The following is a 22382-nucleotide window of genomic DNA, read 5'->3' as shown; positions in this document are numbered from 1 at the left end:
GTTTCATCAGGGGCGACAGTCAGTTAAGGCACACTGCAGGACACAGTGTCTGTCTCTGGACGCTGTGATTGAGTCCTTGAGAATCTCCTCGGATAGAAGGACATGGCAATTGCTCCTTTGTCAACGTGCCCCGTGTATCCATGTTAGCCGCCCTGGCTATTGATGTTTATTTTAGACTAGCGATGTCTCATTAATAGCTCGGTCCACAGGGCCGATGAATAAACTGTTAAGTCTCTGGTATTCACATGACGTTGACTTCCCTCCGAGTGCAAACATTGTGAAGACAGATTAGTTCTGCTGCTGTGGCTAAAGAAGATTAGCAGAGATTATTAACAAACATGTGGGATTAAGTGGACGGTATCACTGTTTTATTCACACAGACTGCACCAAGCATGTGGTTAAGGAGGGGGTTAAACTTGGGGTTCAGCTGCAGCGTGGATAAAAACATCAGGTCTCTAATGTCATCGGTAGTCATCGGTAGTCATCGGTAGTCATCGGTAGTCATCAGGGGGATTGCACGCAGAGCTGCCTGGATTTAATCTTCCTGGTCCCAATTAAAGTCAGATTTACTCACATCAGTCACAGTTCATCTCAGTGATTATGCTCAAGCTGTGCAGTGAGGATGATACAGACTTTAAGGAAAGTGCGACTAATTGGAGGTCTTCACTATCTCACTTTGAGTTCACTGATTGATATTTTCTATAGGATGACAAAGATTACATTTTGTCACTTATCTGAATAATCACGTTGATGGGCATTTCCTTACACTAAATTATGGTTTAGTCGCAAAATGCATATACTCTCTTTTTAAACTTACATGTAACTACATTTGTATTTGTTGTTAATATTATATATACTTTGCAGTTTTTAGTATTGTATGCACAAAGTTACTAATTTACTGTGTACATCTTCTTAATTTCTGTTATTGAGTACACATTTGAAGTGTCTGTAAGTTTATACCTATTTTATAATTATTTATACCTTTTTAAACGACCAGATTTTATAGGGTATTATTGTACTTTTTACTGCACTTAATTTATCTGACAGCTGTACTTTCTTCATAGGACAGAAACATGTCATATCCTGAAGTTTACAAATAGTTTTTATTGTAAAAAGTTCACCCAAAACATTACTTGTCACTTTGAACTCTGGGTAATTGTGATGGCCATTTTCCACTATTGTCCCACATCTCACAAAACCACACAAGCCAGACTGATGAAAAGAAAAGAAAAACACAATATAAATCCATAACGAAAATAATCAGGATTTGCTGCCATATATAAAATAGTCAACCGTCAGTAAAATGAAACTTTAATACAGCAATATACTTAATAATGGCATATACAGTATATAGTATCTCATTAGATAAGGGCTATTTCTCAGCAATAAGTGCTTTGGATACGTTAGGTACATTTGCTGATATTAAGTATATACTTTTACACAAGTTACATTTTGAATGTGTCGTGTGTCGTGGTACTTTAATTGAAGATGTGCACACTTCCTTCATTATGGCACTTGATGTATTTACAACTAAACATAAGATGCATTTGTGGCGGTTTTAAGGTCAAACTTGGCCTTGTTGTGTCTAAAACTGAATCAAAATAACCACTTTGGGTGAATTACCCAACAGTAATATATTTTAGTTGATTGAAATGAAGCCAATATCCAAAGAACAGACCACCCAAGCATAAGCCATGTACTTGCACAGTGTATCTGATTTTCAGATAATGTTATCTAAGGTTATAAACAAACGTATTGATTACCTCACTTAAGCAATTTTCGTCCATTTGAAAAGGAAGTCAATATGCACCTTGCAGGGACATGATAAGAATGGATCATTTAAGCATACATCTCTAATAATGGCATTGTTCTTACCCTGAATAGCTCCACTTTGTATCTTTTATTGCAGGTGCTCAAGGCCTGGCTCTAAGGAGCTGAAATCATGCAGTGTGTTAGAATATAAAGTCTGACCTGTGGTGGGATGATGCGACCTGATGTAGGATCGCACATTGGATGTTTCTCAGCCGTCAGATATTTTCTCAACGGCTTCATGGATGAGGCAGAATATTTGGTTTTGTTTTAATAAGTCCTTCACAACACACATAAGCTAAATATGTATCTGCACAGAAACAACTAAAAGCATCACTTTAAAAATACTGAAATATTTGTAAACTCGGCCTTTGGCTATAGTATGATGAATGTGCCTGTGTTGCACTTGTCTTTCTCTGCTCTCCATCAGTAAGGGTAGATAATAACATTCAGTTCTTCACCGGCATGTGCAAATGTTTTGTTTTAAAAAAAAAAAAAAACGATTTCAATAAATGCGCACACTGTTCCTAAGACTTGTTGGAAAGTTAGATGCTTAAACATTTTCATAACCTCACACTGAATGTGTATGTCTGTACTAAAGTGATGCAGAAGTAAAACAACTTTCCAGATCCCCAGGGTACTGAAAACATATTTTACTGTCCATTAAAACTTGAAGAATTATCAAAAGTGGGAGTTAAACATAAGGACAGCAAAAGGGTATTATAGGGAAGGTTTTGTAAGAGAGATAGTGTGTAGACTTAACCACATAAATTGAATTTTCTTATACTTTAATTGCTCTGCCCTTGGCGACCAATTCATAACAGCAGCCAGCCCATGGGAGTGTTGCAACCCAGACTTGGAAAGCAAAGCTGTAAAGATCTAACCGCTAAATGATCATCCCTGATGTTTAATGGCAATTTAATGCAGTTTAATAGCAAAGAGGTGCTGCACCTTGAGTTCTCATATGGTAGTGTCCAGTGCCATCTAGTGGTAGTAAGATGACGATAGACAGTGCTGACTCCTTTTATTTTATCTGTCCCTTTGGAAAAGTACTTTATATTCGGCCACTAAAGAAGCAAAAAAATAAAAAACTATATTTGTTTATAGAGCCATTATTATAATTGCATTGGAAGGGACTGCAGCATTTCTGTGATTTATGAACAAAAGCCATTACATGTACATTTGGCACTTAATATAACCACTAAAATGCTATATGCTGAGCTGTGTGGAAAAGGTCCAAAGACTCCAACAACCTCGTCAAGATAGAGAAAAATAATTGTTATCAATAATACCCCATATACTGCATTTCCTGCTGTAAAGCCTGCAAAGTGTTATCTTTCTACATCCACTAAAATAAAATCATACTCAGCATTTTCATCCATCTGTTTCATGCTTTGTTTTCCCATCCCGAATCATTTTGAGTTGTACTGCCTCTTCACAAGTCCTCAGCTCCGCAGCCACATCCCTCCTGAGCTCCTCGTCCAGTTTCTTGTAGTTGTAGTAATGCATGATGAAGAAATATATGCCAGGCACCAGCATAAACACTCCACACGCGTAGTACATGTATTTGTAATCCCCATAAATATCAACCAGAGCCCCTGAAAGAGAAGATGCACACTTTGAAGAAATATTTTTTTTGTTATCCCTATTTTTTTATTGATTTATAATCTGAATTTTAAACGTATTTGTCTCCATAGTTTACAAACCTGATAATGGTGGTCCAAGAAGCACCGGTCCACACTCAATAATAGTGACAAGTCCAACTGCACTGGAGAAGCGATGAGCTCCTACCAGGTCCATCAGAACTTCAAAAAGCAGAGCAGAAAGCATCCCAAACGCCAAGCCAAAGAAGACCGCATAAACAACCTTACCTGAATATCCAGGTAACAGTGGGCAGACAACGTGGCACACACCGTTGTAAAAAACGGCAAAACTGAAAAAGTATTGAATCCGTGGCCGAACCCACTTGGTGTTGCCAAGGATGCCTGTAATCGGTCTGATGAACATGTCCGTTAGAGCAAAAATAGAGAGTAAGAAAGCTGCTGAATATTCATCGATCCCTTGATGTTTGGCATATGGAGCCAGAAAGACCACAGGCGCGAAAAACCCAAAAAACAAGACAACATTACCAACGAGATAAATGAGGAAGCCCCGGTGTTTGAAAAGCGAGAGATCTATGAACGTTTCCAGACAGCCCTGACTCTGGCTATCATCTTCGTTTTCTTTACTCAGAAGTTTGTCTGACTGTGCAGTTGCTTCTGAAGAAGCAACTTTCTCAGCGGCTTCCCCATTGCACCCCGCTGGTTCAGCCTTGGGTTTGGGTTGGGCATGTTTATTGACTGGTCTCATCAAAGCCCCAGCTATACAACAGTGCAAAACAATGCCTCCTAGGATGAGAAAGCTTCCTCTCCACCCAAAGGTATCAAACAGCCACTGATTTAGAGGCGCCAGAGTGAACAGAACAACTGGACTTCCTGTCATGGCGAGCCCGTTGGCCAGAGGTCTTTTGATCTGGAAGTATGTTCCTATGATTGTCAACGATGGCTGTAGGTTGAAGGCGAGGCCAAAACCTATTGAAATAACACAATAGGATCAAATGTAAAGACAAACATTCAACACCTACATAAATAAATTACGTTTTTTGTATCAGCAGCAACTCTATCAAAGCTATTTGTTAATGTGCCACTTCTTTTCTAGAGAGGAATTCAGATATTCAAAGTATAAACAACATCTTAAAAACTGCACCACAAAACCATCATGTCTACCTTGAGGGGTTCACATTTAGCTTATCTAAATAAATTGTAGTTATTGAATATAATTTGGAATAATGTGACGTTTAAAAACCATAAAGAATTTCCAATCAAGATAAATCATAGAGCGTTAATATAAATCAATTATATTATTAAATAGTTAAAGGCTTTTCTTAGACAGAATTACACAATTACTTTGGTAAATGCAAACAAAATTGTTTAGAGCTGACCTGATAAATTGATTAATTGAATTGTCAAATGATGTATTGGTATAGGTTTTGATAATCTATTAGAAGTTTAAGTAACTATTAAAGAAAAGTAAAATGCCAAATATTTTCTGAAACAACTATTTGAAGATTTAACGTTGGATTAAGGGACTTTTTCAATATATTTTTTACATAATTAATTATTTAATAGAAATGTATTTGCAGATTAATCAGTTATACAACAATCATTATTTGCCTGTATGTCTGTATGTATACCTTTTTATGCATGCAATCCACCCAAGATCTGCGTCACAGTTGGAGGATCATCTCAATGAGATTAGGGTTTTAAGTCTGCAAAGTTTGTTTACTTGCTAGTATTAGCAGGATCATGTGTTAAGGTGTACATGCAGGCACGTGATGATTTTCTACAGGATTTCAACTTTTTTTTTTAAAGACAAGGTCCTGCGGCACCGTTTCAACAGAACATGGATATTTCATTGTGACCTAAGTAAACATTTACGCAGTGCACAGAATAGCCCAAGTTAACCCCCAAACTGGACTGATCCTGATACTCATAAAACTCCTGCATCCTCCTGTGTCAGCCGGTGATAACAGGCCAAGACAAAGCAAACATCAGAGGAGAGCAGAAACCTCTAGTAAAATTCCTAAAAATCTAAATCAACTAAAGCTTATTTAACATCATGAATTTGTGAAACGAAAACAACACTTACCTCCAATTAATCCAACGCAAAGGTACAGATGCATGATGGTTCTGCCAAAAGACGCAAGGATCATGCCAGTGCTGACCAGGAGCCCACCGACCATAACCACAGGTCTGCTGCCATAGCGGTTCACAAGTACACTGCTCACAGGTCCTGTAGTGGGGAGACATTTGTTATTCCTTGGAAACTTATTTACTTAAGTTGTACAGCACTAACGTATTAATTTATGGTTTAATAAATTACCAGCAATGTCAATTTACATTTTTAAAGAGGTATACTGTATGATTGCAACTGACCTCCTGCATACATAGAAGCGAGCATGACTGAGGACAGCCAGGCAATCTCACTGTAGGAAACTGAGAAATATTCCTGGATCCCCTTAAAGTAGATGGTGAGGGACTTTGGAAAGGCATAGGAGAATCCAATGGAGATGAAAGCACCAAAGACAACGACCCATCCCCAGCCTCCATCTGGTGGTGTGTAGCCCAGTTTGCTTTTTGCTGCAGGAGGCATGTTCGGTCCGACTGCTGAATAGTGGAAATGGGTAAAAGAAGTGAACACAGAAAAAAGTAAAAAGAAATGCACATTTGAAAAGCTGTTGCTCACATGATGCAGTTTCTAAAATGTTCTACGTTTCACAAGAGCTCACCTCTGCTTGATCCTTAACACTGTTGGCCAGCCTATGAACCTTGTTGTTGTACAAGGCTGTGGCTGCCTCTGAAAGACCCTGCTTTAAGGCCTCTGATCTTATCACGTGCACATGCATGACAAATAAGGCTGACCATACATGGAAAAAGCAATAACCCTCCTGGAGTAAAAAAATATTTTTTTAGCATTCAAGAACAACATAACTCCCTTGAGCCTCAGCAACAGATGTGCCGTCAGAGCCTTGTGGGACTTGTGGTCGTTGAATACTTACAAAATAAGCTGTCTTGTGTCTTCATTAAAATGATAATGTGCTCATATTGAATTAGATGTTACATTAGATACCCATTTAGCCAATTATATATAAAGAAAGCCCCACTTTCCTGTGTCAGTTTATTCAGAAGAAGGATGATGAAAATAAGTGTATATTTGGCAAATAAGGACATTCTCATGCATCACAAGCTAATAAACAGATGCTCCTTTGTTATATATCTTCAATTAGACAATAAACAATATCTCCTGTGAGTAATTGTTTTTGGGTAGGAGTTCACCTTTGTTCCACTGACATGGCTTAGGAAAAAGCAGCAGAGTGGGACCTCTCGCAGCAGATTAATACCCAGAAGTGACGTAGAGCTGACCACGCCTCTTCGGACACAAGCCCCCTGGTCTGCTGCATGGTCTGTTGCTGCTCCCAACATTGATTAACATTTTGGATTACATTTAACTTTCTCTCACCAAATAGGTAAATGTGAGGAAGTGAAATATACTTATGAGCGTTTGTTCTGAACAACATCAGCGTTTGACCTCTGTTGCACAATTGCTTGTTGTGTAACACATGCATAGTTGGCTACATTAGCTATTGTTAGCTAACCTGGTGTCTGGTACAGTTAGATAAAGCAGCTTAATTTGTAGCGAGTAGTTGTCAAAGCAAGTTCGATGATGTGGTTTGGTAGGTTCCGTGTGTTTGCACATGGTTCCCCGATGAGAGCATGTTTAACCAGATTACCAAGTTATTTAAACTCAACAGTAAGAGTGGCTCCTGCACTCTGCAGAATTCAGCATCGCACCTTCAGCTCTAAGCCCGCAGGTGTCAAGGTAAGCTTCTCTCTTTGTTATTATATTACTGTACAGAAAAAACACAAGCATTAATGAATGAAGGGTCTCCTTTTATAAGAGCTTAAGCCATCAGTGCTCATAGCCGTGGCAACATGTTTCAAATGGGGGGTGCTGTGGGGATGACACCAGGGCTGGTTCTGACCAATTTGCTGCCCTAGGCAAGATTTTAGCTGGCAATGAAAAACCTCTACAAAAGACCAATACACTACAAAAAGAGAAACGTATTGACATGGTGGACAGCTTATATAAAAAGGCTTCAAATGTATTTAGTATTGCACGGACATGTTTTAATTGGTGGGTGGACTTCACCTCCTCTAGGGTGGTCCTGGGGAAGATTTATTTTAACATTTTAAAGTAAAATGCTTCAATCTGGTGCACTTTGAGCCCCCCAATTACTAGAGACAATAAGGGGTACAACTCTAAACACCCATGGGTCATTCCAGAATTGGAGGACAATTTAGACACCTTTTTTTTCAAAAAATGAACCTTTTATTTTATAATGTTTTTTTATGTATTTAGGAAAAACAGATAATAAACCATCAAAAAAAGTGATTTGCCCAGCTTGGCATCAAATGTATATTTTCCAATGAAGAATTACCCCTGTTACTCTAATTATAGTAACAGGGTTGAAAGTAACAGGGTTGAAAATCAATGCTAATTTGAGCCTTTAACCTCAGGAATTATTGCTAGATGTAGCATGTAATGCTACTTTCCAAGGCAATGACAAACTTGGATATCTAATGCAAGAAAGAGAACTTTGAAATTAATATGTTTTATTCTGGTAATATCAGTAACAGGGTTGAGTGGGTCAGAGTGCCACACTCTTTTACGACTGAAAAGATTGTAAAAATATGAAAAATAAAAGAGAGGACTTAGTTTTGGTCTACCCATGGCACTAGCACATGGCTTGCTGATGTCACTTCCACTGTCTCATCTGATTTACAGTTTTTTCACTTCCTGTGCCAATCTAAAAAGGTTTGGGTAACAGGGTTGAACGCATGTTGAGGGACACACCTTCTGTGCAAAATTACTGTTATTTAAAATATGTTTATGATTTAACAAATAGATTTTACCATTACAAGAGACATATATCAATAGAATAATACCAAAAAAAGTAAATAAAATCCCTATTTTAAATGTTATATTTGACATGCAAGTTGGTCACCAAGAAGCGGGGACAAGAGAAAAATGCCATTTTAGGGGATGTTCGAGAGCTATTTGATTATTTAAATATTTTGAAACCACTTTTTCTACAATTTTATACACATTTTGTCTCAAGACAAGTATGTTTAACACAAGTGCATGTTTTAGCATTTTGGGCATGGATTATTAGATTTTTTATATGGGGGACATGAAATATCCTCCAATTCTGGAATGACCCCCATATGAAAAAGATTGGTTTGCATTTTATTAATCAAATAAGTATGTGAACATTTCCAATAACCTACCATAGCCAATAAAAAATAAATGTAGGCTAACTTATTTTATTTTTGTGGTTAATTTATATCTTATTTTACCAGTTAACATTTATTTATTTATGCATATTTTAAAATCTCTCCAGTTTTAAACAATATGTGTGGTTTACTATCCTATAGTATACATTGGAATGATTTAAAACCTGTTTTTATTTATCCTAATAATTATAAAGGTCAGTACAGAACTCTCCCTCCACATTATTGTAGAAACAGCTTCTCTCTCTATCTCTTTCTCTCCCTTTGGCTGTGAGCTGAGGGCGGAGCAGAGATTTGAGATCTACGAGCAGAAATGTGAGCTCCACAAGCGCATTTTTGGTCGACAAATACAAAATAGATTCACAAATTCCTGATTGAAAGTTGTAAATGTTAAGGAAACATTCAAAGATCTTTTTTTTTTATTTGTAAAAATATTTGGCGTATTTGCAGATCCGTTTTACATTTGCAAATGTATTTGTGAGTTTGCAAATCTTTTAAATGCATTTATGGATGGTGTTTTACATTTACAAATCACATATTTACACACAAATTATTTTTATGTTCACACAAATAATTATGAGACATATCTAAGCCCATACATATAGCTTTAACATAAGCAGAGAAACGACATGTTCAAAATAAATTGAGCAAAAGCCAAACGTCACCTCAGTATCTGAAGCTTGTCACCTTTATAAAAGTTTTGAATCTGGGGCACCGGCGCGTGCAGAGCCCAGCAGCAGCGCGTCCTGTCCCGTGAAACCGTATTAACAGTGATATGTCATGTTCCTTAGGGGTCATCAGAAATACAAGACCCAGCTGCGCACGTCAGAAGTGACAGCCGTGACTCGTTAATACAAGTGGAAATATAAAGTTTCAGCGTTACATAATGCTAAATATAGCGCAGCTTTCTAATAACTCACTCCAACAATCACCAATCTGAATGATGACCTACTGAGTCATACTCTGCTTTCATCATTTTGGCTAGACCCCTGTTATGTCATGTGTCATAATGTGTTACTGATGGAAAGCTATCAGGGTTTAAATGTTCCTTTATTTACACATGTCCTACCTTTAGTGTTCTTGATTATGTCCTTAGTCAAAGTTATCATCTGATTTAGCGAAATATAACTATTTTATATTTGTGATATATCTATTTTCATCTCTTATTGTGTTTAAATGTTCCGTTGGGTTCAGGGAGTGTACAGTTTTCCAAGTAGGATTCATTGTTCCCCTTATAGCATTGGTTGTCAAGCAGTAATAGGATCCCTTCTAAAACAAAGATGGCTAAAATGCTTTGTAGTACATACTATGAACCTGGACTGGGTAACATAGTGATATCGTTTTTCAAAAGTATTGTTTTCCCTGAAAGCAGTAAGTTACAAAAGAGGGAATTCAACCTCTACCAGCTGGAAATCTATTTCTCCATTATTAGCCAATGTACACTTGAATGAAAGAATGAAACTAAAAACAATAAATGCTGTTGTCATATATTGCCTACTCTGTTTCAGGTGCTGTATGATGGGCAATGTCCCTTATGCGTCAAAGAGATCTGGTTCCTTAAGTTTATGCAGACAAACAGGCCTGAGAAAGTAGATTTCATCGATATCTCCCTGCCAGACTATGATGGAGGGAAATACAAAGGTGTCAGCTACGAGATGGCCATGGAGGAAATGCATGTGATTGATGAGAACGACAAGGTAAGCTTATGTTCAAATGGCTTTCTTTGTTGTTGTAGATTAGTATAAATCTAGTGTTATGCCGTCTGGCTAACCTTTTTTGTTTTGGCAGGTTCACCGTGGAGTCCCAGCGTTTTCAGTCATGTACAGTGCATCGGGCTTAGGCTGGGTGGGTCGCTTCTTGATGTGGTCACCTGTGAGGCCCTTAGCGGAAATCTGCTATGAAGCCTTTGCCAGAAATCGCTTAAAGTGGACTGGACGTGGGGAGGAGTGCCAAACAGGACGCTGTGAGAAGAAAAAGTAATGGCTCCAGAGCACAGAAAAAATAAAGTGTATTTATATATTTAATTGATCCTAAAGAAAAACTGGATAAATACATTATGGTTCGTCCTCTTCAACCATCATTGTATCACAAACCTAACTGTAAATGTTTAAGACTGTTCTTTGATGAAGGGAAATATTTGGTGCCTTTTTATTAAAAGTGTTTGTTGTGAAGCCAATACAACATCAAATGACTTGTAACACTGTTTGTTTAATTAAACATACTTTCATCCATGATGAAAACATTTACGAATTTACAACCGTAATAGATGTTTATATTTGAAAACAACAAAGAAAAACATAGTTCTAAAGGCTATTATGTTAAGCATTGCATCTTTATCCAGAGAAATATGACAATAAAGAATACAGCTAATTAAAGAAAGGTTGACACAATCTAACTATCAGTTATTCAAACTTGTGTTCTCATCCTCCAAAACTCTGCGCTTTGTAACTCAATCTTATCAAATGAACATTGGTATATTGACAGCATAGAAAACATGACGGTGGAGAGAATTGTTCTACAGAACAGAGAAAAATCGCTGAAGCAAATTGAGATACATTTTCTTTTTCACTCAGCCTCTTAGGTCAGTCGGTTTCAAGCAGATAGAGAACCGAAATGTCAGGAAGCTGCCACTAGATGTCATTGTCAGTCTGAAATAATATATACAAGCCATAAGAGTGAAATTGTTTCTCAGGAATTGTGGTGAGCAGCAGGCATGCTTATTGTCCAGATAACATTTGACCAGTTCAAAAGGTGTTCAGATCAGAAATCCTCTATTAGTCCCACAGCAGGGACTTTTACATCCTTACAGCAAGATTGGCATAGCAGGTACAAATTGTTTTTGGTTTATCACCGTGAGTTTGCAATGCATAACACCATATGCAATCAAAGGTTAAATTAGTTGTAATGTTGACGAACAATCTCTATGCTATAAGGCAGACACGTTTGATTTAAATACTTTTTCCATTGTGTTATCTTTTCCACAACAGCATTCTAAACGATTCAAATTTGTTTTGCAGGCTGCAAATCACTGGATAATTATGTGTATACTGTGCACAGGATATTGAAACATACATAATAATAAAATACATATATTAGTCCAACAATAACTGCAGGGTGCAGTTATGTTCTTATTACAGTTGGGGAAACAGAATAACAATGGGCTAACAGTGTTGTTATGGAAATTTAGTTTTGTTGTAATTCTTCATTTACAAATGAATGGCTATAACTTCTGATTTAATAATCGGCTTTGGGAAAGCACAGTAAGCTAAATGTAAGTACCCATAGTTTCAACTCTACTTTTTAGGTTGTAGGCTAATCTAAAACATTATGCATTTTATTAAAAACAACTACAGACTTGTTATTCTTTTGTATCACATGTTGTGGCCTGTACCCAGCTCTAAGGGGTGTGTGTTCTGACGTACAGTAAGACGCCAATAACATCATCAGACTGACTGAGACCCTTGAACTGTCAGCCCTCCCTAATCTTAGGCCTGTGCTTCCACGCTTGCAGTCAACAGTGACAGCACGTGACATAAAGCCTGTGCGGACTAACAGCTCATTGGTCATGCTAGTCCGCCCCCCAGCCCAGTTCAACCAATAGGATTAAAGTATTGCAAGGCAGAACGTTTCAATGAGAATCAAAACAAAGAAGACATCGTGGTTCTCACTGTTTGTCAAAAGTGGTGTGCTGGATTTAGAAAAAACATAGATTTGCTTGAAGAGGAATGTGAATACAGAAGAACTTGGTGTTGCATTTCAGGTAAATCTTCAGTGTGAGCCTTTATCTTTCATTTCTTGTCAAGGTTAGAGTCGCTAAGCTACTTTGGTTCATGACCTTAACCTACTTAAGTGGAAACACCACCAAACTTGTATTTAATGCACTTTATTTTATAGTCATGCTGTTCACTCATATACTGATCGTTTATCTGTGTTCTTACAGTACATTTCCATATCACATTGCAGACATAGTAGATAAATGGGCAGAAGGGAAAGAGTTGTTTACATGTCATGTTCACTGATTTATTTGCTCTTAGGTTTCATGTTACATTTATAATGGGACACAGTTCTAAGAAAAAGCTGCAAGTGCAAGGTTATAGTGTAACATAATGTTTGTAGACAATCAGCTCACCCTGAAAACACATGATAAAAGATATAAAACAATTACCAATGTTATTATCTGAAGTGTGTGCTTTTACAAGCTCATTCATTTGTTGAAATATCATGTTCTTTATACATTATTGGATTTAAGTTATTGTACATGTAGTTTTACATGGAGAATGCATAAAGTGATCCCCAAACTTTAATTTAGCGCCACCAGCAAGAAGAAATTTTTTGTTGTTATTGAACTGTCTCTGCAATGTTTGGATCATGACATATTCAGGAATGTATGTTCCCCTAAGCATCAATGGTATTAACTGTTATTAGATTTTTTTATTAAGGACCAACACATTCAATTTCAATTATCAGCGTCAGCAGTAATTTGTTTAATGCTAATTAGCAAATGTCAGCATGCTTACAGGCTAAACTGAGATCGTGAACATGGAAAACATTAAACCTTCTGAAAATCAACATGCTAGATTGTCGTTGTTATTGTAATGGATCTTGTTAGAATACTGACATTAGCAGATGCAATATAGTGTCATAGAGCTGCTATTATGGCTGTAGACTTTTTCTAATGCTTCTGTTATGTGTTTTTCCCTAGATTCCTGTAAAAAACAATGCTACAATATAAATCAATGCAAGCTCAAGAGTGACATTTGATTGATTGCTGGGCACCAGGTCAAACATGGGTCGCTACCTCGGCACCAACTTTTGTTCGAGTTCTGTGAACAAGACTTTGAGATCATACTGCAAAAGTAGGTACCTAATGAGCCTTCTTAGAAAGTACCATTGTCTGGCTAGAACACCGCCCGGCCTTGACCTACACAGATATTCACTGCTGACACATCTGCATCCATCAAGATTCACAAAAATAACTACTTTAAAAAATGTAATCCACAGTGATACAAGCTCTGCCTCTAACAACTTCCTCAGAGATTTTACCAAAGAACTTAATCATCTCCAGGTTGTGCGTTTTTACGCATCTTCCAATAGGAATACATTTAAACCTGAAGCTCCAATTGGGATCCTGGAAGAAACTCAGAAGAGTTTTCTTTTGAGTTCACTGGGAGGACGTTTTGGTCAATCATTTAAAAGATTGTCCAGACACATTAACATTTATTTCAAGCGAAAGGATGTTGAACCTTTGGCTGAAAATGACAGCCTTGTTGCCATTACTCCAGAACATCTTGGCGGATCACAGAGGCGTGGTATAAGTCAACGGGCGGCCAGAGAGCAAAATATATCGGATGGCAAAGACACAAAGCAGCTCATAAAAAGCACAGACACACAAGAAAGCTCAGGAACAAGTCCTTCCACACAGGACTACTCTGGACTGCAACTATTTCATATCAGTTCTTTGGCAACCACATTTGGTGAGAGCTACAGTTACGTTGCTAGTCACATTAACTCAGTATTTCCTGCAAAAGCTCAAATGCAGGACAATTTGGAAACCATGTCTTCCACTAGGGCAAACAAGAGGCTGAACAAGAGACAAATGCAAAACCCTTCCATCAAAGAGTCTAAGGAAGCTGAAATTCCTCAAGTCCAATCAGGTACTAATCAGGCAACAGTGGAACCAACCAGTGTCTCCAGCAGCTGGGAGGAGAGCTACCAACACTATGCAAGACACATCAATACTTATTTTGGTGCCAAGGTTACCAGAAAAGAAGACCATGATCTGTATAGGAGAGAACACATTTCTGTGCAGCAGAAAAGCACTTATAAAGAACCCTTTTCAACACGGTCTACCTCACAAGCTCAAAGTGCTTTGTCACAACTGGTGCCAGACGAGCCTGCCATCGATGAAACTGGAGGCCTTTTCCACAGCAGCACTAATACCACCAACTTTGGGGAGAACTACTCCCAAACAGGCGGTTATATCAATCAGTTTTTCTTTGGTCGAAGTAGAATGGGTGAGGATGAGGACATTGAAAGTAATCTCATAACGCCATTGGATCCTGGCTCTGCTACGTCTGAAAGACCAAAGACTGCTTCCTTTTTAAACTACCTTCGACATCCCACAAGTGCCATCCCTGACTTTCTGGGTTCTTTGACTCAGACTCGTAAACCCAGACCTGCTATGACTTCACCGCAGCCAATGATGAATCAAAAGGTAAGTTGAGGTGACATGTTTAGTTAGGTTTCAGTTAGAAACTGAACATATACAAAAAAGGAATTGTTATCTAAAAAGCTGCACACTGTGTTTCAAATATCATGCTCTGACATGCCCTTCTTTAAGTTATATCGCATTGCTGGTGCTGTTACAGAAGCTACAAATAAACCAAACATGTTTGCATGTACATGAGTTTAATCTCTGGTCGCGGGTTCTCAGTTTGTCCTGAGTCGGAAGCAGGCAGAGGAAATGGCACAAAGGTTTATTGGCACTCTGACCCAGACTTCATCTCCAGAAGATCTTACTTCCTGCTTGGCCGCACTCAATGAACACCTCATCTGTTACCCATCATGCAAAGCTGTAATGTGGAAGGTGTGTTGGAAGTAAAGCAATCACATTTACAAATGTTTAACAATCATAGTTTGACCTCAGTAAATTAATAAGGTTTGTGTCCGTTTTCCAGGAGAAAATTGCAGTCACATTGTTGAGGAAAAGACGGACCTTCAGAGATAATGAACAGCTTCAGAGCGCCTTGAGAGAAAGCATGGCGCTAATCGGCTACATGGATCCAGTCAAAGGTCGTGGCATCAGAGTGCTCTCAATTGATGGTGGTGGCACAAGGTAAACAAATGAAAGATTTCTAATGAATGAGGGCCCTGTCACATTACAGAGTGATCAGTACCAGAACAGCAATGTATGATTATTATAAGTATCTAGAAATCCCTTAGTGTACTTCTCAATAATAGGTTGGAGTAATTCTTTTTTTATGTCCAAAAAACACCATAAAATAATAACAACATTTCCATCAAGTCTTCAAATTGTGTGTTTCATCTAACAAACAGTGATATACAGTATGTATAAAATATGTTTTTGTCTAGTATCGATTAATCAATTAATTGTTTTATTATAACCCAGAGCACTCTTTAAGATGGTCTCGATCTTGTACTTGTATACATACTCTACCTTTTCAACTCATTAATCTTTATATAATACATGTAATATGTTGTCTTTTTCCAGAGGTGTGGTGCCTTTGCAGGTATTAAAGATACTGGAGGCTGAGACAGGCAGGAAGATCCACGAACTGTTTGACTACATCTGTGGAGTGAGCACAGGTAACAAACATCAGAAATACCAACATTATGCTGTTCTTAGAGCATCTCAGTTCTTCAGCGCGTATCTCACTGGTGTTCTCTGCATGTCTTTACCTAAGGTGCTGTTCTGGCCTTCATGCTGGGTCTGGCTCATTTCTCTCTGGAGGAGTGTTCTGAAATGTACCAACGTTTTGGCTCTGAAGTGTTTCGGCAGAACCGGCTTGTTGGCACCGTGAAGATGGGATGGAGTCACTCTTATTACAACACTGAGACCTGGGAGAAAATACTACGGTATTCAATGAATATATGTTAATAACATAAACACTGCAGTGAGTTAAGTAAATGATCAACATATTAAAAAAAGAACACAACCATGTCTGAATGCTCTGTTTTGATCCTGATTAGAGAAAAGATGGGAACTAGAATACTTATCGAAACGGCCAGAGATGAGTTGAGTCCCAAGGTAAGACAATGCAATCACCATGGTGGTGGATTTGATTCATTTGACAAATTTACCATGAAAGCACGGATGATTTAATGTTGGATTAATTTTGCCTAAAATGCTAAAGCAAAGCCCACTACTGTGAGTTAAGGAAAAAATGTAACATTACATTACATGTCACTTTTATCCAAAGAGACTTACATACATTCAGTATTGTGGACAATCCCCACAGGAGCAATTTGGGGTGAAGTGTCTTGCCCAGGGACACAACGACATGCTGACTGCAGTGGGACTCGAACTTGCTTTCCATCACACTATCCACTGAGCCACAGCCTCTGTACTTTTTTTTAACAGGATTTGTTTTCCTTAAAGTTGCAGTTCGCACAAGTTTAGATTTTATTTTTACAGATTATATTATTGACATCCTTCAGGTTTCAGCAGTCAGTGCAGTGGTAAACTGGGGTACAAGTCCGAAGGCCTTCATCTTCCGCAACTACAATCACAAACCAGGCTCTCTCAGCCGCTATGCAGGAGGCTCAGCCTGCCAGATGTGGGAGGCAGTGAGAGCTTCATCAGCTGCCCCAGGATACTTCCAGGAGTTTCCTTTACAAAGTGACATTCACCAGGTAGGAAACTGTTGTAGTTCTGCATTATTTTGTTCAGGATTTCCGTGAAAGTCTCAAAATGATACAACTAACGATAGAGAATATTTGTGGGAAATGTGTGATAAGGGAAAAAAATACTTTAGGTAGGGTGGGGGGCAGAATCTTCTTTCACTTTTAAACAACAATACTTTTCCTAGCATTATTACATTGTTCTTTGGTATCTGTTTCAATGCAAGCTTTAAGTACATGCATCATTTAAGATCCTTAACCTCATTTGATGTTAAGTGGGAGTTATGCCCATTTTAGAAAACTTGTCCTGTACACTTTTTGATTCTGTATGTATTCATAGGATGGAGGAATAATCCTGAACAACCCCTGTGCATTGGCTATTCACGAGAGCCGTCTATTGTGGCCCAACCAGCCCTTCCAGTGTGTGCTGTCCCTTGGCACCGGCCGCTTTGATAATGTCAAGAGGGGACCGGCCACCTCCACCAGCCTGAGGGCCAAAATCAGCAACCTGATCAGCAGTGCTACTGACACCGAGGGGGTCCACACCCTTTTGGACGATCTGCTAGCTCCAGACGTGTACTTCCGCTTCAACCCCATGTTGAGTGCTATGGTGTCCCTGGATGAGAGCCGGCCTCAAGCCTTGGACCAGCTGCGGAGAGACACCCACAACTACCTGGAGAGAAACCGGCCCAAACTGGCGCGGCTCTGTTTGGTGCTCGGGGCAGAGCGTTCAGCTGCTAGCAAAACTAAGGACTGGATGAATGAGAGGGCCTGGGAGATGAAGCAGAGATGGGTGTGAGTAGGTACAGTATAGGGTATGTCTACAAAGATGTGTAACCTATGCACAGATGGACATACAAACAAACAACCACCCTGATGCACTGATTCAATCTGTTCAAGACCTCAAATGTGTTGCTTCAACACAAAGGTCGTTTTAGCCACGTTAGCACCAGGGAAATGTCAGTCTGCAACTTTGTTCACCACTTTTGGCCAGACTGATATTTCAACTACTTTTAGTTAAATGGCTGCTCAATATTGTGCAAATATTCATGGTTTGTAGAAAATGGAGCCTATTGAATTTAGTTTTTTCTCCTTTTAACACAAGCATTAGGTGATTTTGAGTGAAATGCACAGAAAATGTGTGCAGACTTAGTGGCAACGTCCGGGTCCGGAAGGGGAAGATATTGCAGTGCCTTACACCTGCATTCTTTATAATGACCAGCAGGGGGCGACTAGTTAAAAAAAGTAGTCTGGTTATATAGAAGTCTATGATAAATGACTTCACACTTGATTTATTACCTCAGTAATGAGTTTCCAAATCTATACATTTCATAAGTGTACATGAAACTCTTGTCATATCTTTATGTCTCAACTCTATTTTCTATCTATCAGCAGTGCAAAAAGGGTTTTCCTACACAAACCTTTTTGTCTTAGGCATTTTTCTGTAAATCAATCAATGTCAATCAATCAATGTTTATTTATATAGCCCAATATCACAAATGTTACATTTGTCTCAGTGGACTTCACAGTTTGTACAGAATATCAGTATGACAATACGACACCCTCTGTCCTTAGACTCTCACATCGTACAAGGAAAAACTTCCGGAGAAAACCCCACAGTTTAAAGGGAACATGGGAGAAACCTCAGGGAGAGCAACAGAGGAGGGATCCCTCTCCCAGGACGGACAGACGTGCAATAGATGCCGTGTGTAAATTGAAAAGATAATACATTTGCAAAATAGGTAGTCCAAATGTTTGGAAATGCATGCGTGTATAATAGGAAGATGAATCCACGAGGATATCCATCCAGGACTTATGATCCAGGACCACAGCCACGACTCAAGATCCAGGACTCGCGATCCATGACACAGGACCGTAGGATCAACCATGACTCCGGATCCCGGCGTATATAGACACCAAAAAGAAAGAATTTTGGGGAAGCTGGGTTAATCGGAACATGAGAGTACACAGGTATCGACAGAGAGAAGGAAGAAGTAAGATGTCCCCCGACAAACTAAGCCTATATCAGCAAAACTAGGGGCTGAATCTAATCAGCCCTAACTATAAGCTTTATCAAAAAGGAAGGTCTTAAGCACACTCTTAAAAACGGATAGGGTGTCTGCCGCCCGAACACAAACTGGAAGCTGATTCCACAAAAGTGGAGCTTGATAAGAAAAGGCTCTGGCTCCCATTGTACTTTTAGAGACTCTAGGAACAACCAACAACCCTGCATTCTTGGAACGCAATGCCCTAGTAGGACAGTAGGGTATAATGAGTTCTTTAAGGTAAGATGGTGCCTGCCCATTAAGGGCTTTGTAGGCGAGAAGAAGAAATTTTAATTCTATCCTGTGTTCTATAGGGAGCCAGTGTAAGGCAGCCAGAACAGGAGTAATGTGGTCCCTTTTCCTAACTCTGGTTAGTACACGAGCTGCAGCATTTTGAATCAGCTGAAGCGACTTGACTGACTTCTTGGTACACCCTGATAATAAGGAGTTACAATAATCCAGCCTTGAAGTAACAAATGCATGGACTAGTTTCTCTGTATCGTTTTGAGGCAAGATATGCCTGATTTTTGCAATGCTACGTAGATGGAAGTAGGCGGTCCTTGAAATTGATTTTATGCGGGCGTTAAAGGATAAATCCTGATCAAATATAACACCAAGACTCCTTATAGTCTCACTGGAGGCCAAATTAATGCCATCCATAGTTAGTATATCTTTAGATAGTTTGTTTCGTAGATTCTTTGGGCCAAGTACAATAACTTCAGTTTTGGTCGTGTATAACATAAAAAAATGTAAGGTCATCCACGTTTTTAAGTCCTTGAGGCAGTCTTGAATTTTATTTAGATGATTAATTTCATCAGGCTTGATTGATAAATATAGTTGAGTATCATCCGCATAACAATGAAAGTTTACAGAATGATTCCTTATAATATTGCCTAAAGGAAGCATATATAATGTGAACAAAATAGGTCCGAGCACTGAGCCCTGTGGCATTCCATGGCTAACTTTGGTTTGCGTGGAAGATTCATCGTTGACACGTACAAACTGAGAGCGTTCAGATAGATAGGACCTAAACCAGCCTAAAGCAGTTCCCTGTATGCCAACTAAGTGCTCTAGTCTTTGCAATAGGATATCATGGTCGATAGTATCAAATGCAGCACTGAGATCGAGCAAAACAAGAATAGAGACAAGCCCCTTGTCTGAGGCTATTAGAATGTCATTTGTGACTTTAACCAGAGCTGTCTCTGTGCTATGATGTGTTCTAAAGCCAGACTGAAAATCTTCAAATAAATCATAGTTTTTTAAGTAATCACACAGCTGTTTTGCGAATGCTTTCTCAAGAATCTTTGAGAGGAACGGAAGATTAGAAATAGGTCTATAGTTGGCTAAAACCTCTGGATCGAGGTTGTGCTTTTTAAGAAGCGGTTTTATCACTGCCACTTTGAATGATTGTGGAACATAGCCGGATAATAAAGACATATTCATAATATTTAATAAAGAAGTGCTAATTAATGGAAAAACTTATTTTAACAGCTTAGTTGGAATCGGGTCTAAGATACACGTTGATGGTTTAGAAGAGAGAATCATTGAATTTAATTGTTCAAGGTTTATGGCTGAAAAGCATTCTAGTTTACTATCTAGTGTAATATTAGAACTTACGTTTCCGGGAGCTGTTGATAACACTCATTAATTTTGTTTCTAAGAGTAACAATTTTATCGTTAAAAAAGCACATCAAATCATTACTACTGAGTGCTATGGGAATAGAAGGCTCAATCGAGCTGTGGCTCTCTGTCAGCCTGGCTACAGTGCTGAAAAGAAATCTTGCATTATTCTTATTCTCATCTATTAATGAAGAGTAGTAGGCTGCTCTCGCTTTACGCAGTGTTTTCTTATATTCATTGAGAGTAATATGCCAAATTAAACAAGATTCTTCAAGTTTAGTGGAACGCCATATCCTTTCAAGTTGTCTCGACTTTTGCTTTATTTTGCGGGTTTCGGCATTATGCCATGGAGCTAATCTATGTTGTTTTATTTTCTTCTTTTTCAAAGGAGCAACAGAGTCTAATTTTATTCGCAGCGCATCTGTAGCACTATCAACAACATGATCAATTTGGGGTGGTGTACATTTTGTATAAGTTTCCTCCCTTACATGCAGACATGCTATCGAGTTAAGTATTGGTGGAATCGCTTCCTTAAATTTGGCTATGGCACTAACAGATAGGTTTCTGCTGCAGGAGCTTTTGACTAATGCTTTGTAGTCTAGTAACAGTACTTCAAAAGTTACTAAGAAATGGTCGGATAAAGCAGGATTATGCGGTTCGACTAATAGTTGCTCAATTTCAATACCATAAGTCAGAACAAGGTCGAGAGTGTGATTATAGCAGTGGGTTGGTTTATTTACACTCTGACAGAAACCAACAGAATCTAATATAGAGTTAAATGCAACAGTCAGGCTATTTTTATCATCGTCAACATGAATATTAAAGTCACCTACGATAATTACTTTATCTGTTTTAAGTACCAAAGCTGATAAAAACTCAGAGAATTCTGATAAGAATTCTGAATAAGGACCTGGTACACTGTAACAAATAAGATTCTGTAAAACGTATAACATGTGCTGAACTCACTGTTACAAAGCCAGCTATTTAGACAAATTGTATTAAGTTAATATCTACTGATCAGTAGTACAACTTAGCTTTGATGTTGACTTAACAAACATATTTTGTATAAGGAATGTTTCAAGTGTATAGGACAAGCTCCAAAGGAACAGGGAAGCCTCGTCACATTTGCCAACATTTTTGTATCACAATATGTCTTCACTGTCTTGTCTATTTCCTAATATTAATTTACTGAAGACAAATCAAAGTGAACAATTGAGAACAAATCTCACTTAAATATGTATAATGTTTTTGACGACTTGTTGAGATAGACACACAGAACAAATATGCACAATTAAAAAAAATACATATATCTGTATGCACTTTTTGACAAATGTCTGTTTAACATGCAAATGTGAAATAATTCAATATTCCATGATTAATGGTGCACTTATTAGTGTTGTGGAATGTAATATTAGCTATAAACTATAGATTTTCATGTAACATTACAGCTTATGTTTGATGTGATTGTGCGTTTGGCATATGAGTATTTATTTAAAAATAAATTGATATTTATGAAGACCCTTTTCATTGTTATTGAAAATGTTTTCCTTTACTAAATGCTTGAAACCATCACCACATTTTGAATACTCAACCCTTCGTCACCGTGGTTTTGGCTAATAATGTACGATTTTATCAATGAGGGAGAAGCCATCCAATC

At 38.3% G+C, this 22382-nt stretch overlaps 3 protein-coding genes across 6 annotated transcripts; 2 read left to right on the top strand and 1 right to left on the bottom strand.

Annotated features, from left to right (window-relative positions):
• Positions 1 to 1294: 1294 nt before the first annotated feature.
• Positions 1295 to 10201, bottom strand: slc16a7 (solute carrier family 16 member 7). 3 transcript variants are annotated; one of them, XM_079676927.1, is made up of 5 exons: positions 9365 to 10201; positions 5784 to 6014; positions 5497 to 5640; positions 3516 to 4379; positions 1295 to 3407 (listed from the first exon to the last, which is right to left on the bottom strand). In XM_079676927.1, the coding sequence occupies exons 2-5, from the start codon at positions 5998 to 6000 to the stop codon at positions 3184 to 3186; spliced, it is 1449 nt and encodes a 482-aa protein (XP_079533053.1). In that variant the 5' UTR covers positions 6001 to 6014; positions 9365 to 10201; the 3' UTR covers positions 1295 to 3183. The 3 variants fall into 3 exon arrangements, with proteins under 3 accessions (XP_079533053.1, XP_079533054.1, XP_079533052.1); XM_079676928.1 differs by having other exon boundaries at positions 5784 to 6011; XM_079676926.1 differs by lacking the exon at positions 9365 to 10201 and adding an exon at positions 6137 to 6274.
• On the top strand, positions 6677 to 22243 carry LOC307036529 (calcium-independent phospholipase A2-gamma-like). Of its 2 annotated transcripts, none has more exons than XM_079676925.1 (9): positions 6677 to 6874; positions 13402 to 14913; positions 15133 to 15285; positions 15377 to 15534; positions 15931 to 16025; positions 16124 to 16295; positions 16410 to 16467; positions 16878 to 17072; positions 17401 to 22243. In XM_079676925.1, the coding sequence occupies exons 2-9, from the start codon at positions 13486 to 13488 to the stop codon at positions 17857 to 17859; spliced, it is 2718 nt and encodes a 905-aa protein (XP_079533051.1). In that variant the 5' UTR covers positions 6677 to 6874; positions 13402 to 13485; the 3' UTR covers positions 17860 to 22243. The 2 variants fall into 2 exon arrangements, with proteins under 2 accessions (XP_079533051.1, XP_079533050.1); XM_079676924.1 differs by lacking the exon at positions 6677 to 6874 and adding an exon at positions 11043 to 12459.
• On the top strand, positions 6798 to 10897 carry LOC307036531 (uncharacterized protein). Its single transcript, XM_079676929.1, has 3 exons — positions 6798 to 7227; positions 10208 to 10396; positions 10488 to 10897. Exons 1-3 carry the CDS (start codon positions 7069 to 7071, stop codon positions 10677 to 10679), a joined length of 540 nt encoding a protein of 179 aa, XP_079533055.1. The 5' UTR covers positions 6798 to 7068; the 3' UTR covers positions 10680 to 10897.
• Positions 22244 to 22382: the final 139 nt, after the last annotated feature.

Source organism: Notothenia rossii, assembly GCF_949606895.1.
Source record: "Notothenia rossii genome assembly, chromosome: 4".
In the NCBI taxonomy this organism is placed as follows: domain Eukaryota; kingdom Metazoa; phylum Chordata; class Actinopteri; order Perciformes; family Nototheniidae; genus Notothenia; species Notothenia rossii.
This window is presented reverse-complemented; position numbering and strand designations above follow the sequence as displayed.

Bases quoted from the DNA above. Each gene is read 5' to 3' on its own strand.
- LOC307036529 (XM_079676925.1), top strand. From the start codon at position 13,486: ATGGGTCGCTACCTCGGCACCAACTTTTGTTCGAGTTCTGTGAACAAG. The intron at 14,914-15,132 runs GTAAGTTGAGGT...GCGGGTTCTCAG, and splicing joins AGCCAATGATGAATCAAAAG to TTTGTCCTGAGTCGGAAGCA. The intron at 16,468-16,877 runs GTAAGACAATGC...GACATCCTTCAG, and splicing joins GAGATGAGTTGAGTCCCAAG to GTTTCAGCAGTCAGTGCAGT.
- LOC307036531 (XM_079676929.1), top strand. From the start codon at position 7,069: ATGATGTGGTTTGGTAGGTTCCGTGTGTTTGCACATGGTTCCCCGATG. The intron at 7,228-10,207 runs GTAAGCTTCTCT...ACTCTGTTTCAG, and splicing joins CTAAGCCCGCAGGTGTCAAG to GTGCTGTATGATGGGCAATG. The intron at 10,397-10,487 runs GTAAGCTTATGT...TTGTTTTGGCAG, and splicing joins TGATTGATGAGAACGACAAG to GTTCACCGTGGAGTCCCAGC.
- slc16a7 (XM_079676927.1), bottom strand. From the start codon at position 6,000: ATGCCTCCTGCAGCAAAAAGCAAACTGGGCTACACACCACCAGATGGA. The intron at 5,641-5,783 runs GTCAGTTGCAAT...TCCCCACTACAG, and splicing joins CGCTTCTATGTATGCAGGAG to GACCTGTGAGCAGTGTACTT. The intron at 3,408-3,515 runs GTTTGTAAACTA...CTTCTCTTTCAG, and splicing joins TCTTGGACCACCATTATCAG to GGGCTCTGGTTGATATTTAT.